The sequence below is a fragment of the Myxocyprinus asiaticus genome, chromosome 25 (assembly GCF_019703515.2).
Source record: "Myxocyprinus asiaticus isolate MX2 ecotype Aquarium Trade chromosome 25, UBuf_Myxa_2, whole genome shotgun sequence".
In the NCBI taxonomy this organism is placed as follows: Eukaryota; Metazoa; Chordata; class Actinopteri; order Cypriniformes; family Catostomidae; genus Myxocyprinus; species Myxocyprinus asiaticus.
Window position 1 is genome coordinate 7,647,251 of NC_059368.1, and position 17,225 is coordinate 7,664,475.

The window sequence follows — 17,225 nt, forward strand, 5'->3', positions numbered from 1 at the left end:
TTTCTGGAATTTTCCAAGCTGCTTAAAGGCACAGTTAACTTAATACATGTAAACTTCTGACCCACTGGAATTGTGATATAGTCAATTAAAAGTGAAACAATCTGTCTGTAAACAATTGTTGGAAAAATTACTCGTGTCATGCACAAAGTAGATTACAGTTAAATTAGGTACACCTGTACACCAGTTATTCATGTGATTATCTATTCAGCCAATCGTGTGGCAGCAGTGTAATGCATAAAATCAAGCAGATACGGGTCAGGAGCTTCAATTAATGTTCACATCAACCATCAGAATGTGATCTCAGTGATTTCAACCATGGCATGATTGCTGGTACCAGACGGGCTGGTTTGAGAATTTCTGTACCTGCTGATCTCCTGGGATTCTCACACAGAACAGTCTTTAGAGTTTGCTCAGAATGGAGCCAAACACAAAAAACACCCAGTGAGCGGCAGTTCTGTGGGCAAAAATGGCTTGTTGATGAGAGAGGTCAACGGAGAATGGCTAGACTGGTTCAAGCTGACAGAAAGGCTCCGGTAACTCAGATAAATCCTCTGTAAAACTGTAGTGACCAAAAGAGCATCTCAGAATGCACAACATATCAAACCTTGAGGTGGATGGGCTACAACAATAGAAGACCACATCGGGTTCCACTTCTGTCAGCCAAAAACAGAAAGCTCAGGCTGCAGTGGGCCTACCATCTGCATGTCGCAGCAGAAATCAAGATTCGTCAGACCAGGCAATGTTTTTCCAATTGTCAACCGTCCAGTTTTAGTGAGCCTGTGCCCACTGCAGCCTCAGTTTCCTGTTCTTAGCTGACAGTAGTGGTACCTGGAGAGTTTTCTACTGCTGTAGCCCATCCGCCTCAATGTTCAACGTGTTGTATGTTCAGAAATGCTTTACTGCATAGCACTGTTGTAACGTGTGGCTATTTGGGTTACTGTCATCTTCCTGTCAGCTTGGACCAGTCTGGCCATTCTCCTCTGACCTCTGTCATTAACAAGCCATTTTCGCCCACAGAACTACCACTCACTGGATGTTTTTAATTTTTTGCACCATTCTCTTTACACTCTAGAGACTGCTGTGCATGAAAATCCCAGGAGATCAGCAGTTACCGATATACTTAAACCATCCCGTCTGACAACAGCAATTATGTCACAGTCACAAATCACTGAGATCACATTTGCTCCCCATTCTGATGGTTGACGTGAACATTAACTGAAGCTTCTGACCCGTATATGCGTGATTTTATGCATTACACTTCTGCCACATGATTGGTTGATTAGATAATCGCATGAATCAGTAGATGTACAGGTGTTCCTAATAAAATTGTAGGTGTGTGTGTGTGTGTGTGTGTGTGTGTATATATATATATATATATATATATATATATATATATATATATATATATATATATATATATATATATAAAATGTGTATGTGCATATCCGTATATAGATTTTTGTACAAACATATACTGTATGCACACATAAAATGTTCCTTTTTTATTTTTAATTTAGTTATTCACTTACAACTTTATTTACTTTACCTTTTTTCTTTTTAAAGATTGTGTTATGAGTATGTTTCAGTTATTGTTACTAAAATGCATTAAAAAACAATAAAATACAAATATGAAAAAAAAAAAAGGATTAGCTAAAGCAATGAGGAAGCTCTTGGGGGAAATGATTACTTGCTTGACAATAAAATCACACACTTGCTCTGTGTGTGACCAATCTATGTAATGTGAAAAATGAAACAAAAAAATAGATTTTTGGCATTATAATATATTGACAGGATTCTTTTACTTGTTTAAAAAAATGTAAAAAAATAAAACCACATAATTATCATGTTTTCATAATCATTGGTGTCACAATCCAGCCCTCAAAGCACTCGTGCCCATCACTACCTGGGAAGCGTGTTAGGGGTGAGAGGTCATAGCGCTTTTTGTGGTCTGTGACTCGACACAGCAGATCTTCCTTGTCTTTAATACACGCATATGCTGTTTCCCAGTCAAAGTAATATGTGCAGTCAGACTCTCCTGTGAACACCGGCTCGCCATTACCTAAAAATCACAAAACCGGTTTAAGTACAGGTGAAATGTAAACCAACCCCCCACACAACATGAGACCTGTCTAGGTCTCCAGGTGGTGGCAGTTCCATCCTCTCGGTTCTCATCCACTTAATCTTCCTCAATCAGGTCAAGTTTAAACAGCATGTCTTGTGGTCATATTGGCACTTGACTTCCTGAGTCACTATAAGTCATTGTGTCACTCACCAGCGTTTGAGTTGCACTCAAAGTTAATGATGGTCATGCGCTGAAATCCAGTACTGCATCTGCTGCCGTCTGGGTAGATCAGTGTGAGATCCCCATCAGAATACCTGAACAAACAGAAGCAAAGAGTTTCCTTGTACTGTATCTCTAACCTTACCAATCATAATTGCAAAAATAATGACTTTATGAACTCCTTTATTACTCCATTACAAACTATAATTTTCTTCAAGTGTTTACCTCAGTGTTTGGTTCTGGAATCTGCCGGCAATCTTCTTCACATTGCTTTTGTCTTTGACTTGGCAGGCGGATACGGAACCCTTGCCATCATCACAGCCACCAGCCTTGGTCTCCCCGCACACATTCATATAAAACATATAGGTGTCATTGCCATTTTTAGCCTCAGTCATGTATGCTCCTTCTGCAACTGCAAAAGTTAAAGAAAAAAAAAAATCAAGCAAAACTGTTTGTATTTCTTCATTGATAACAAGCTACTTTATTTCACTTTTCACATGAATTTTGAACCATAGCTAAATGTACTTTGAAGGAACGTCTTTTTTATTCTAAATTTCTGGTTACAATATGCCTTGATTGAATTAATGTTCTGCTGAGTTTACAGCATGTTCTAAATATTGAATCAATATTGAATCAATCTATCCTTTAATCTGTCTAATTTAATCACTTGCAATTGCAACAGCTAAGCAGGTTGCCAAACATTCTACACTAACAGCGAGTGACTTACTTCCACGGGTCAGGTGAGTGAGGTCAATGGCGATGTCATGCTGAGCACTGGTCAGTTTGCACTCGTGACTCTCAAGGTAGTCTCTGTGGCAGGCGTACTCAGTCACCCACTCGATCTCATAACGACAGTTTGAGTTGCTTATCATCTTTGGGATACTGCCCTGTGGAACCATTTAACCATAGAAATCATTAAAACCATGCAAGTGGCACAGAATAGAAGAACGTGGTTAGTACCCCATGGCCTCTCTATATCATGACTTAAATTGAATATAACAACAATACTGGAGGTGAATAGGTAGGTGTCCTTTTACCACTTGTCTTTTAGATGGACAAATGAATGTAATTGTCACTGCTGGACTGTGACCATCACAGAATTCTGGGCTTTCTTTAACATTTTCATACCGTAGCCTTAGTCTGAATGAGAGAAGAAAACAACCCGAAACTCAGGGGTGAACAACAAGGGAAAGCTCTCATGCATGGGGCAATTAATGAACCATTCCAAAATCTCCATTTATCTCCTTTAAGCCCTTGAGAAAGACACTACCAGGTTACTATAAGTCCCCCTTTCGCTTTGGATAGAAGCATCTAATAGTTGACTAAGGAACAGCTTACCCAAAAATGACAATTCAGTTTCACTGTTTCGCTGTTTTTACCAGTATGGCTTTAAAAAAATTGTGTCCGAAGCTACAAAATGTTTATTATATATATATATATATATATATATATATATATATATATATATATATATATATATATATACTACATTTTTTAAGACAAATTCCCCCAAAATTGTATCACATTTACAATTTGCAAGACAGCTGTAAATTACAGCTTTATGCCTTATGTAAGTTTTTAAACACCTCCCCATCTTTCTTCTTTGAATCACACTGCTGCCACATCGTAGAAACCGTAGCCCCGAAAAGGGCTTTTGGTTCCACCAGGGCGTTCAGGAAGTCTGTCTTCTCTCTCTCACACAAACCCGACAAACCTAGCCAAAGAGCCTGTTCGCCCACGATGGCGAGACCCATGCTGCGGCCACAGCTCTGGATGGCTCCTTTTGACGTGTGCAGGTTGAGATCCGCAATGATGCAGATCACCTTCCACAATACCGCGTCCGGAGCCCCGGAGTCAATTTGCCGTCCCATCTCCTCCATCAGCTCGGTCTGATATGCTGTGAGGAGCAAGGTGGCATTAAGAGCCCTTACGGCTAAGGCTGAAGATCGGTAGATCTTCTGATAAATGGAGGTCGACAATCTCTCCGTCCGTCCCGGCAATGAAGGGGGAGTGGATGAAAAGGCCGCCCGACGATTGGCGTGGAGGTGATTTGCCACCGATGCCTCAACCGGAGGGGGGCTGGACATCCCTAGATCATCCATCCCGTGCACATCCAGCCTAGAGAAATCTTTAACAGGAACTCTGTGAGAAAACAGCTTGTCCCAAAAATGTAGCATCTCGACGCACGCTGGTATGGCAGAAATCAATTGTTTTAACAGGGCATCACGAGACAGCAGCCGTTTACCATCATACAGGTCTCTCCCTGGCCTGCCTGCTGTGACGGCCAGGTGATGGAGAGTTTGGCTGCCGCCCATCTACACATTTCAACCAGGTCCAGCACTCCCTGGACAGGTGCTGTCCGGCCGAGAACGAGCTGGGAGAAAAGCATCATCCTCATTCTCCTCGCCATCGTCCTCCAAAAGGCGAGCATCGTCGTAATCCTCTTCCCCTTTTTCCCTGTCTCCGCTAAAGTGGCAGATTCAAAGAGGGGAGGCAGATCGGTGGAAACTTCGGCCATTAAATCACCCCAGCTGCGCTGTTCCTGCGGCTCAAGATGGCGCCGAGTATGGCTGCTGAGTTGCGAGCTCCGACACAACATAGTAATGTTTTGTTTGTTTTGTTCACAATTCTTATGTTTTTTGTATTGGATGTTGTCTGCCTTATTGTCTACGACAGACAAACACTTTTGGACATTGGTTCAGCAATTTCACACCGTAAACCGGACTTCAAATTCCTCAATGCCGACCCGCTGTTTACAAACACGCAAGCGGAGCCCTTTGTTTGGGCAGCACGGCCGCGGAAACGCAGGAGGAAAAGGGGAAACAGAGCCGGCGTTCTCATCAGAGTAAGACGCCGTGCAAATCGACCCCCACTACCCACTATTCTACTGGCAAATGTTCAGTCTCTGGATAACAAGCTCTGCGAGCTGAAAGCGCGGATCTCTTTCCAACGAGATACGAGGGACTGCTGCATTATCTGCCTTACGGAAACTTGGATGTCTGTGGAGATTCCAGACTCAGTCACTGAACCCGTGGGGTTCTCCGTGCACCGAGCGGACAGAGCGAAAGACCTCTCAGATAAAAGTAGAGGTGGTGGAGTATGTTTTATGATCAACAAATCCTGGTGTGATCAGAGGAACGTACATTATATCAAGTCTTTCTGCTCTCCTGATCTGGAATTTCTCACGCTTCTGTGTCGACCATTCTGGCTACCGAGGGAATTCACAGCGGTCATTATCACTGCTGTGTACATTCCCCCACAAGCCGACACAGACCGGGCACTCAAGGAACTGTATGGGAGGATAAGTGAGCAGGAAACCACGCACCCTGAGGCCGCGTTCATTGTGACCGGGGACTTTAATAAAGCCAGTTTAAAATCAGTCGCACCAAAATATCACCAGCACATTAGTTTCAACACACGAGGGGACCGGGTTTTGGACCATTGCTACTCTCCGTTCTGGGATGGCTACAAATCCCTCCCCAGCCCACCATTTGGCAAATCGGACCACTCTTCCATTCTGCTTCTGCCCGCGTACAGGCAGAAAGTGAAACAGGAAGCACCCACCCTCAGAACGATCCAGTGCTGGTCAGACCAATCAGATTCTACGCTACAAAACTGGTTTGAACACACGGACTGGGAGATGTTCCGGTCCACCTCTGATGACGACATCGAGCTTTACACTGATAGCGTAATGTGTTTCATCAGAAAGTGCGTAGAGGACGTTGTTCCGACCAGAACAATACAGATCTATCCGAATCAGAAACCATGGATAAATAACGATGTTCGCACGGCACTTAATGTGCGGACCTCCGCTTTTAATTCCGGGAACGCGGAGGAGCATAAACAAGCCAGTTATGCCCTCCAAAAACTATCAGAACCGCAAAACGCCAGTACAGGAGCAAGACTGAAGGACAGTTTAACACCACCAACTCTAGAAGCATGTGGCAGGGAATTAACATCATCACAGACTTTAAAGGGAATAAAAACTCCACCATGAACACCGCTGCCTCTCTCCCGGATGAGCTAAATACTTTTTGTGCTCGTTTTGAGGAAAATAATACCGCCCACGCGGAGAGAGCTCTCGCGGCCGAAGCTACAGAGGTTAGTTCAATCTCCGTCTCTGTAGCGGATGTAACCCGATCCTTCCGACGGGTGAATATCTGCAAAGCCGTGGGCCCAGACGGCATTCCGGGCCGCGTCATCAGAGCGTGTGCGAACCAGCTGGCTGGTGTTTTTACGGACATTTTCAACCTTTCCCTCTCTTTGTCTGTAGTCCCCACATGCTTTAAAACATCCACCATTGTGCCTGTTCCAAAGCAATCAAAAATAATTTGCTTAAATGACTGGCGTCCTGTTGCTCTGACCCCCATCATCAGCAAATGCTTTGAGAGACTAATCAGAGATTACATCTGCTCTGTGCTGCCTCTCTCTCTTGACCCGTAGCAGTTTGTTTACCGCAACAACTGCTCCACTGATGATGCCATTGCATCTACAATACACACTGCTCTCTCCCACCTGGAAAAAAAGAACACTTATGTGAGAATGCTGTTTGTAGACTACAGCTCAGCATTCAACACCATAGTGCCCTCCAAGCTAGATGAGAAACTCCAGGCTCTGGGCTTAAACAGCTCGCTGTGCAGCTGGATCCTGGACTTCCTGTCAAGCAGATGCCAGGTGGTTAGAATAGGCAGCAACATCTCCTCATCACTAACCCTCAACACTGGAGCCCCACAGGGCTGTGTTCTCAGCCCACTACTGTATTCCTTGTACACACATGACTGTGTGGCAACACATAGCTCCAATGCCATCATTAAGTTTGCTGATGACACGACGGTGGTAGGTCTGATCACTGACAATGATGAAACAGCCTACAGAGAGGAGATGCACACTCTGACACACTGGTGTCAGGAGCACAACCTCTCCCTCAACGTCAGCAAGACAAAGGAGCTTGTGGTGGACTTCAGGAGAAAAGACAGAGAACACAGTCCCATCACCATCAATGGAGCACCAGTGGAGAGAGTCAGCAGCTTCAAGTTCCTGGGTGTCCACATCACTGAGGAACTCACATGGTCCATCCACACTGAAGTCGTTGTGAAGAAGGCTCATCAGCGCCTCTTCTTCCTGAGACAGCTGAGGAAGTTTGGAATGAACCGCCACATCCTCACACGGTTCTACACCTGCACTGTAGAGAGCATCCTGACTGGCTGCATCTCCGCCTGCTACGGCAATAGCACCGCCCACAACCGCAAAGCACTGCAAAGGGTGGTGCGAACTGCCAGACACATCATTGGAGGTGAGCTTCCCTCCCTCGAGGAAATATATACAAGGCGGTGAGTGAAAAAAGCTCGGAGGATCATCAGAGACTCCAGCCACCCGATCCCATGGGCTGTTCTCACTGCTGAGGCGAATTCCCATAGTGAGATACCGAAGGAATGTTATAAATAGAACAGGGGTTTAACAAAGTTTATTATGTTTCATCAGTGCTTCATCTCTAAAAGCTATTAAAAGCTTTTAGCTTTTTATGCTTTTTTTCCATGTGCAAACAATACTACTGCTCTGTCCCTTTGCAAGTGCTCATGCAGAGCTGGAGAGAGATGATGAGAGAGATGCATGGAGAAACATGGATTTACAGTCAAATAGAAAGAAAATTTTGATTTCTTGTGTTCCTGTCCTACAGTATGTATGGATTATTTATTTTCACCAATATGTTAAAAAGAATGTGTGAATTTCCACATTGTGAACATGGAATGTGTGGGGATAATTTAAATGTTGCGTAAGATGTGCAATCCCGCTCTGAAATTCACTAAGTATGGTATTTTTTTCCTGCAATTTTCACACATCGTAATAGATGTGGCTAGGAACATAGCGAGGACAATTCTAGAACAGCACGCTCTGTTTCAACACGTTCTTTTGCACTCACGCGACTATTCCTTGCCGCGTCCAGTATATTATGCACTCGCTCATATCTGCGCATTCTATATATTTGTGCGCGCTCACTCCACTCCCGAGTGCTCGGTTACAAGACTGTGTTTGTTCCATGTAATTTTTGTGCTTTCACACTTGTTGTCAAACAAGCTATAACGTTATAAGTGCAGCACTGGCCTGATCAGACAAGTGACAGTTCTAGCAACTGGCCCGAATCTCTCTCACAATGGCCCCGGGCCATCAGGCAGTCCTTATTTTCGAGCCCTGCAAGTTATATTCAATCGACAGCATTTTTGGCATAATGTTGAGTTACAATTTAATTTGACTCGTCCCTCTTTTCTTTAAAAAAATAAATAAAAATAAAAATAAATATCTGGCTTGCAGTGAGGCACTTAAAATGGAAGTGAATGGGAGCCAATTTTTTGACATTAAAATACTCACTGTTTCAAAAGTTTAGCCACAACACATAAACAATATGCATGTAAACACGATTTTAGTGTGCTAAAATCGCTTACCAACCTTTTCTGTATAATGTTATAGCCAATTTTACAACTTCATTGCCATGACGATGTAATGTCAACAAACCCTGAAACCCTACAAACGATTGTATAAATTACAATTTGCTTCCTTGATAGCATACGTACATCACCCAGACGTCTATTTGATGTGTGTGTTTACATCTGGAAGGCATATTTTTTTAGGTTTTTTGCTCATCTGCAATACATCTATAAGACGTATGTCAATAAGTGTGTCTCGGATGTCAATAAGACACTAAGCAGATGTCTTTGAGACGTTTATGATTTAGAATGTTTCTAAATCTGATCTTTTTAAGATGTTTAGCAGATGTTAATTAGATTGTGATGCTTTCCAGATGAAAAGATTTAAAACAGACATCTCGGAGATGTATGTGTGCTATCTGGGAGAGCTCAAATAATACACGAGTTCTAACAGAAGAATTAATGAAAGTGCTGTTATAAAATTATAAGCTTCACATTTCTGTGTTTAAACCCTCCAAAAACAGGCTACATTCACATTCATTCTAAGTGCCTCTATGTAACCTCGATTTTTGCTTTTTTTTTTTTTTAAAGAAAAGGGGATGAGTCAAAATAATTTTTGTGGTAATCAACATAATGTCATAAATGCTGTCGATTGAGCTTCCCTTATAAAAATATTTTTGCCGCAAATTTGCCACTTGTTATTTTCACATGCAAATGAGCTTGTGATTCGCCGCAAATGTTTGCCAGAAGTTTGCAGCTCTTCACCGGTAGTGGTGAACCTCCAGCAAACCTTCGGCAACGATAGATAATTTGCCGATTTTGCGGCAAATTTGCAGTAAACTCTCAATTTTTGTAAAGGTTAACTAGTATTGAGCCCGGAACATTCCTTTAATACAATGACACTGAATGGGGACTGGAGCTCCAAACTGACAAAGCAGAATCATAAAAGTGTCATAAAAATAGACCATACAATTCATGCACTATATTTGTAGTGTTCTGAAGACATACGACAACTTTGTGTGCAGAACAAACTAAATTTAAGTTATGTACAAAAAAAAAATTCCATTAAAATATCACTTTCATTATATTATAAAAGAGCTGCCAGGTTATTCTTCAAAAATTCTTGTTTTGTGTTCCACAGAAGTCAGTCAGTCATGAGTTTGGAGCGACATGAGGGTGATGTGAGGGTGAGCACATACTTGTCATTGGAGAGCCGCTCGAGCTGGTTGACGGGCTGACCCATGTCAAAGGAACCTTTGCCGGAGGTGAGACAAGCAGCAGATCCCTCTGGACAGAGACTTCCGGCTCGGTCTAAACAGAGAAGTTTACCACAAATGGGTTTTAATAAAAAAAGATGGCCAACTGAAAATCAGTTATCTGTACATGTAAAACACATACTGCACTTTCAGATGTTTTGTTTGTTTAATTTAAATAAAAACCTGATCAGACACTTTGCAGATCTTTTGCTTGATAACGCAGCTTTTAAGCAAATAAGTGAGGTGTATGTTGACTAGGAGCCAAACCATTGACATGAGCAGGCCGCAGAAGCTGTACAATTCTGTGTCCTTACACTGCTATGCATAAATGATATAAAAAAACCACAAAATAAAAACAACTCACTTAGATTTCTGCATATATTAATGTAGAAATCAATGTCGTCATCTGGGTCATCGACCAGGTAACCATCCGTGAGTTTAATCAGTGGGTTCAGGTCGTGTTTCTTTCCATCCGTGTCAAAGACATAGCAGGGGACCTTTAAAAAAAAAAAAAAAAAAAAAGGAAGTCACAAAAGTCTAAAAGTAGTGGCTAACACCCCTTACTCGTGGTAAAATCACTGTAATGAACAGACTTGAGTAGCTTATTGCTTTAATAAAACGGTGGCAATATCCTAATTGAGAGCTGTTTGCAGTTGGCAAACAATGTAGCAACTTGGCAAATTAATATAGAACATGTGGGTTGTACAAGTGAATGTTTATTGTCATTTTATAACAGCTTCAAAAATGGCTCACCTAATCAGAATTGAGTCGGAACTATCCGTTTAAATTAAATTTCCATCTTAAGATATAAAAAAGTATTAAAATAATAATAAAAACAATATAAAATAAAATTAATACTTTTTATACAAATGTAATAGAACAGGTTTTTAAACTGGGGTCCCGGGACACCCAGGGGGCCACAAAGCGGTGCTAGGGGGTCAATGGAAAATTTAAGAGAATTAAATGTGTAAGAAATGTATAAAAAATAAAATAAAATAAAAACTTTTACCAAATTTTACATTATTACGGTTTCATCCTGTTTTCTAAGAACTACACATTGATTTTAATTTAACTGAAAATGGTTTTTAGATGGTTTATACATGTAACATTACTCTAAAAGTGGGTAGAAAAAAGATAAGTTGTCAACTTAATACAAAGTAAATATTTTCCAGATAATATTTTATTAATTTCTTTTGACTTTAGTATAATGACAATATAAAATCCAATTATTTATTTGGATTGTAAAGTAATTTTAATTGTTTTTTTAATAAATTGTTAATTAAAAAGTATTAATTTAATAGATTATTGAATAATTTTGTTCAATTACTTAATATCACACTTATTAATTTTTATCACATTATAAATAGGTGTTTATGAAAATAATCGCTGCCTTTCAATTTTATTTTATTTTTTTGGCAAGGGAGGTTTCTTGCAAAGAAATCATCCTTTTTTGGGGTCCTTGAAATGATAAAATCATTAAAAAAAACTGCATTAATTATTGGATAAATTCGCAAATATTATACTAAAGAGCATATCTAGATCATTAAAACGTTGCTTAATTGCTCATATGTACTGATTAAATAGTTAAAATAAGACTTCCTCTGCAAGCAGATTCATATTTTTTTCTGCAGATTACGCATTATTCAGTTGTTTATTTAGAACGTCACGCTGTCAAAGCATGTTGCTAAAAAGGAGCTCATTAATGCCTTTAACCCACACATACAGTCGCACATTCACACTTGCCCCCTCCTCAACGCTCAGACTGAAATGTCATTGTCTCATCAGCTTCACTCACCTCTTTATGTGGTTTGAATTTAACTCTTCTGCAGGCAGCATACGTCCTCCATTCAAAGTAATGCACACACTCAGAGACGGTGACGAACTCTGGTGTGCCCTTTGTTCAAAACCAAAAAAAAAGCAGATCATTAATGGTGTGCTAAAGTGGTCATAATTAGCATGCAAACTTGGGGTTACAAACATAAAATCAGTAGATTTACAAGCAAGCTTCATTTTCTTTAACAACTTCTAGCACTCTTAACTTCCTGTCTTTCTGTGCCTTACACACACACTGCACATGAGCTGGTGTTACAATTAGAGAACTATTTCATCCTTATGCATAGAGCAGAGGAGAAATTGTTGTTTCAGTTCCTTAGTTGCATAATACGTTTTAGTGGTTCTGCTGGGCCGTGACCTAAATTGGGTCACAGGTCTGTTCTGATAGGGTCGCAGATAGCAGGGAAAAAGAACGATGCAACAATGCAAATAATGAAATGTAACTTATCACATAATCCTGTATACTTGCAAAATGCTTATCAACTTGGGAGGTGAAAACTTTTGTTGTAACATCAAATTATGTATGTCCAATCAAACTGTATTTTGGCTATTCACTATATTTTTTTATGATCTTTTAAAGTGTGACCAATCTATCCATTAACACTCTGGTCTGCCTTTACCATGAGTCATGTGGCTAAGCAAAAGTAATTCATACATCTATCAAAAACACATCTGAGTACAGACCGAAATTTCTACTCTTTCACTTGGAAAGGAAGTGGGCAGCTAAACCGACTCTCGGTTTGTTTCAATATTATACAACTTTCCCATCATTGCGAGGCTGGAAGGAAACAAGCAGCCTTGCAAATGTCACAGTCTGTTCTCAGGCATCTCTGGCAGGAGAAAGCGTACCATTGTTTTGCCGCAGTGAAAGGTGATGCTGCTCTGAATGTTGCTGCTCTTGCCGTCGCATTTCTTCGAGCTGTTGAAATCGAGCACAGCAGGCGAGACTTTCTGCAAGGAGAGCTCCCCTACAGAGGAAAAAAAAAACACTGTTTAAACCACAACATGGACATGAACTTTTTTAGTACCTAACATGAAGATTTTAGGTTAACATTTACTGTTACAGGTCACCATTTCTTTTAGTTTTTCACCATTTTAATCTCCTTTCACTAGCTGATTGTAAATGGTCTTGCGGTGTGGCAAATTAATTTAACAGCAGTAGTGCATAAACATTACAAATGATAATATAGCCGCAAGCGGCAATCATTGGGGTCCAAGCACATATGGACCTTATTCACAGCAGAGTCATAGATGATTTTTGAATTTTTTTTTTTTTACTTTGGCAACAAAATCTCAATGTTCTCTCTTTGCACTGTCAACCAAACAAGTGATAGCCAGTGCTGAAGATTTTACCAATAAGAAATTAGCATAATTAATTCTGGTACAAGTAATGGCCAGCATTGTCCAATCACTGCTAACCATGTTAAAATACATTTTTACAATATAAATTCTGAATCTATGTACTGATTACCATTGTAACATGTCAGCCAACCATGTTGAGAGGTGTAAACTTCATCTGCAGCCTGAAACTGAACTTTTGACCAGAAGTTTGGAGTGAATGCACCTGGCTGCATAGGAAAGCTATAGGATGCTTCCTTGCTCCCTAATTAGTGAATAACTTAACCTCCTGTGTTTTCTGACTGCACTGGTATCAGAACAGTTTTAAATGCAACTTTTTTCATTCCAACTCCAAATACAGCCTCTGAAAGCAATATTTTCCAGCTTTTGGATGAACCCCTTGATTCTCTAAGTGATAATGCACAGAGGAGGTAAGTAAGGCTCATTGTCCTCGCAGAAGGTCATCGTGTTTAACAGTGTGCTGATTCTCTTTAAATCGCTTTTCAAAATGGCATATCGGATGGAAGTAGAGATGTACTCTTTTGATACAAACAGGTTTTAATGTAAAACTTTAATGAGGTTTCTTACAAGATGTAGTTTTGTTGCCGTTTCTCCCAAAGACAAACTTCACTATAATAATAATAATTCCTTACATTTATATAGCGCTTTTCTAGGCACTCAAAGCACTTTACATAGGATAGGTGGAATCTCCTCAACCATCACCAGTGTGCAGCATCCACCTGGATGATGCGATGGCAGCCATAGTGCGCCAGAACGCCCACCACACACCAGCTATTGGTGGAGAGTAGAGTGATGTAGCCAATTCAGGGATGGAGATTATTAGGAGGCCATGATAGGTAAGGGCCAATGAGGGTTATTTTGGCCAGGACAACAGGGTTATACCCCTACTCTTTACGAGAATTGCCCTGGGATTGTTAATGACCACAGAGAGTCAGGACCTTGGTTTAACGTCTCATCTCAAAGACGGTGCTTTTTCTTTTTTTTTTTGTTTTACAATATAGTGTACCCATCATTATACAGGGGCATTAAGACCCACACAAACCACAGGGTGAGCACCCCCTGCTGGCCTCCATAATACCACTTCCAGCAGCAACCTTACTTTCCCCAGGAGGTCTCCCAAGTACTGGCTAGGCTCAACCCTGCTTAGCTTTAGTGGGCAACCAGGCGAGAGCTGCAGGGTAATATAGCTGCCGACATGACTCAAAAATCGAAAGTTATGTAGTACAGAGATAAGTCGGCTAAAATGAAATTAAATTATACATAGAAAAGCCAAAACACAACAAGGGTATAGACTTTTTTTTTTTTTTTTTTTATGTTTCGGGCAATATGTAAATTCATGACCAGTCATTCTTGAAAATAGACTCCTATAGCCTATGTTTAAATTGGATTTCTATCTACACTGTTCATTTTGATGTTCCTGTATGTCAAATTATGAGGAGTATATATATATATATATATATATATATATATATATATATCCAATCAAATTATTGAAATATTTGAGAAATAAAATGTTGGCCTTTCATCTACGAGGCCAGTAAATTACCATGTCATGTCAACTGCCCACATGCAAAACAGAATCTGCCTGCAAAGTGAAAAGGCACCAAAGCTTCTTTAATATTGGAATTGTTTTGCATCAAGCTGGTAACATAATGCAGTATCAGACAAACTTAGGCTTAAATGCTGCTGAGATTTAAAGCTGTAAACGGATCCAAACTTTCTGCACTTGGACATTCACTTAGTAACTAATATAGTCAGATATAGTCATTTGTCAACACACTTTTTAAGCTGAAGAGCACAGCACATGAACAAGCAGCCATAATATGCCTTAATAACGGAGACTTGTTTTGTAACACAGACAGAAAAAAAAGTCAGCCAAAGTTCACCAGCACAACAAGTGTATTCGTATGTCTCAATGGAACATAACAAGGTTAAAATATTGCAGTGTGTGATCTGTACAGGCTGAATGTTCATGTCTAGTGCCTTTAATCCATGGGAACATACTACATGAGAAGATGACCTACAAAATGGGACGGCATGCCAAATGGTTCTGTAAACATACCAGACAAACTATGGCTGGAACACAAAACCATGAGAACATTCAACATGCCACGTGCAAAAACTTTCAAATGTTCAGAAAGAAATACTAGCGTACTGATTACTGTGCAGGATATATGGTGGCAAGGAATATTCCAGGTTCAATACTAGTTAGGCTCAATCAACAGCATTTGTGGCACAATGTTGAGTAACACAAAAAAATTGTTTTTTTTACTTATCCCTCCTTTTCTTTAAAAATAAATAAATTCTGTGTAGTTGAATTCAAATTTACAACTTTGTTGCCATGACAACGTAACAATGTAAAACCAAAAACGGCTGTAAAAACAACGATTTTAAAAACTTTGCAGCTCAAATAATATACAAGTTTTTACAGAACAGTTCATGTTTGGGCTTTTTTTTAATTATTAATTTCATTTTGTTGCCTTTAAACACTCCAAAAACTGCCCTCATTCACTTCCACTGTAAATGCCTCACTGTAAACTCGATTTTTGTGGTAATCTACATTATGCAATAAATGATGTTGATTGAGCTTAACTTGTACTGAACACAAATATTCCTTTAAAAATAATATGTGAAACATCATGCATTGTATAACAATGAATGTTTATAACAGTAGTATGCTACACTGTTTACATAGAATCTTTTTATGTTGTATTAAACAAATAAAAATGGTTATTTAGCATTTTTGATCCAATTTTGTTTCAAAATAAAGGCTGTCACCCAATTAAATTTTTTTAATCAAATGATTTACATGACATGCTGATTCATTAAACTGCAAATCATTGGCTATCAATATTTGGTGAGAAATGTCCCCAAATTAAGGTAATTCAATGTATATACAGTTGAAGTCAGAAGCTTACATGCACCTTAGCCAAATACATTTAAACTCAGTTTTTCACAATTCCTGACATTTAATCATAGAAAACATTCTCTGTCTTAGGTCAGTTAAGATCACTACTTTACTTTAAGAATGTGAAATGTTAGAATAATAGTAGAGAAAAAATATTTCAGCTTTTATTTCTTTCATCACATTCCCAGTGGGTCAGAAGTTCACATACACTTTGTTAGTATTTGGTAGCATTGCCTTTAAATTGTTTAACTTGGGTCAAACGTTTTGGGTAGCCTTCCACAAGCTTCTCACAATAAGTTGCTGGATCTTTGGCTCATTCCTCCAGACAGAACTGGTGTAACTGAGTCAGGTTTGTAGGCCTCCTTGCTCGCACACACTTTTTCAGTTCTGCCAACATCGGATTGAGGTCAGGGCATTTTGATGGCCACTCCAATACCTTGACTTTGTTGTCCTTAAGCCATTTTGCCACAACTTTGGAGGTATACTTGGGGTCATTGTCCATTTGGAAGACCCATTTGCAACAGAGCTTTAACTTCCTGGCTGATGTCTTGAGATGTTGCTTCAATATATCCACATCATTTTCCTTCCCCATGATGCCATCTATTTTGTGAAGTGCATCAGTCCCTCCTGCAGCAAAGCACCCCCACAACATGATGCTGCCACCCCCATGCTTCACGTTTGGGATGGTGTTCTTTGGCTTGCAAGCCTCACCCTTTTTCCTCCAAACATAAGGATGGTCATTATGGCCAAACAGTAACATTTTTGTTTCATCAGACCAGAGGACATTTCTCCAAAAAGATCTTTGTACCCATGTGCACTTGCAAACTGTAGTCTGGCTTTTTTATGGCAGTTTTGGAGCAGTGGCTTCTTCCTTGCTGAGCAGCCTTTCAGGTTATGTTGATATAGGACTTGTTTTACTGTGGATATAGATACATGTCTACCTGTTTCCTCCAGCATCTTCACAAGGTCCTTTGCTGTTGTTCTGGGATTAATTTGCACTTTTTGCACCAAACTACGTTCATCTCTAGGAGACAGAATGCGTCTCCTTCCTGAGCAGTATGATGGCTGCGTGGTCCCATGGTGTTTATACTCACGTACTATTGTTTGTACAGATGAACATGGTACCTTCAGGCATTTGGAAATTGCTCCCAAGGATGAACCAGACT

At 40.1% G+C, this 17,225-nt stretch overlaps 1 protein-coding gene across 1 annotated transcript in view; it reads right to left on the minus strand.

Moving 5' to 3' along the window:
- The window catches only part of LOC127415590 (cation-independent mannose-6-phosphate receptor-like), a 68,353-nt gene that overhangs the window by 46,843 nt on the left and 4,285 nt on the right, over window positions 1–17,225 (minus strand). The window contains exons 2-10 of the mRNA XM_051654360.1: window positions 12,642–12,760; window positions 11,755–11,853; window positions 10,324–10,456; window positions 9,903–10,014; window positions 3,319–3,421; window positions 3,009–3,168; window positions 2,507–2,693; window positions 2,273–2,376; window positions 1,904–2,059 (exon numbers count right to left, since the gene is read on the minus strand). Of these exons, the coding sequence (XP_051510320.1) occupies window positions 1,904–2,059; window positions 2,273–2,376; window positions 2,507–2,693; window positions 3,009–3,168; window positions 3,319–3,421; window positions 9,903–10,014; window positions 10,324–10,456; window positions 11,755–11,853; window positions 12,642–12,760 (1,173 nt within the window). The remainder of the gene's footprint in view (window positions 1–1,903; window positions 2,060–2,272; window positions 2,377–2,506; window positions 2,694–3,008; window positions 3,169–3,318; window positions 3,422–9,902; window positions 10,015–10,323; window positions 10,457–11,754; window positions 11,854–12,641; window positions 12,761–17,225) is intronic.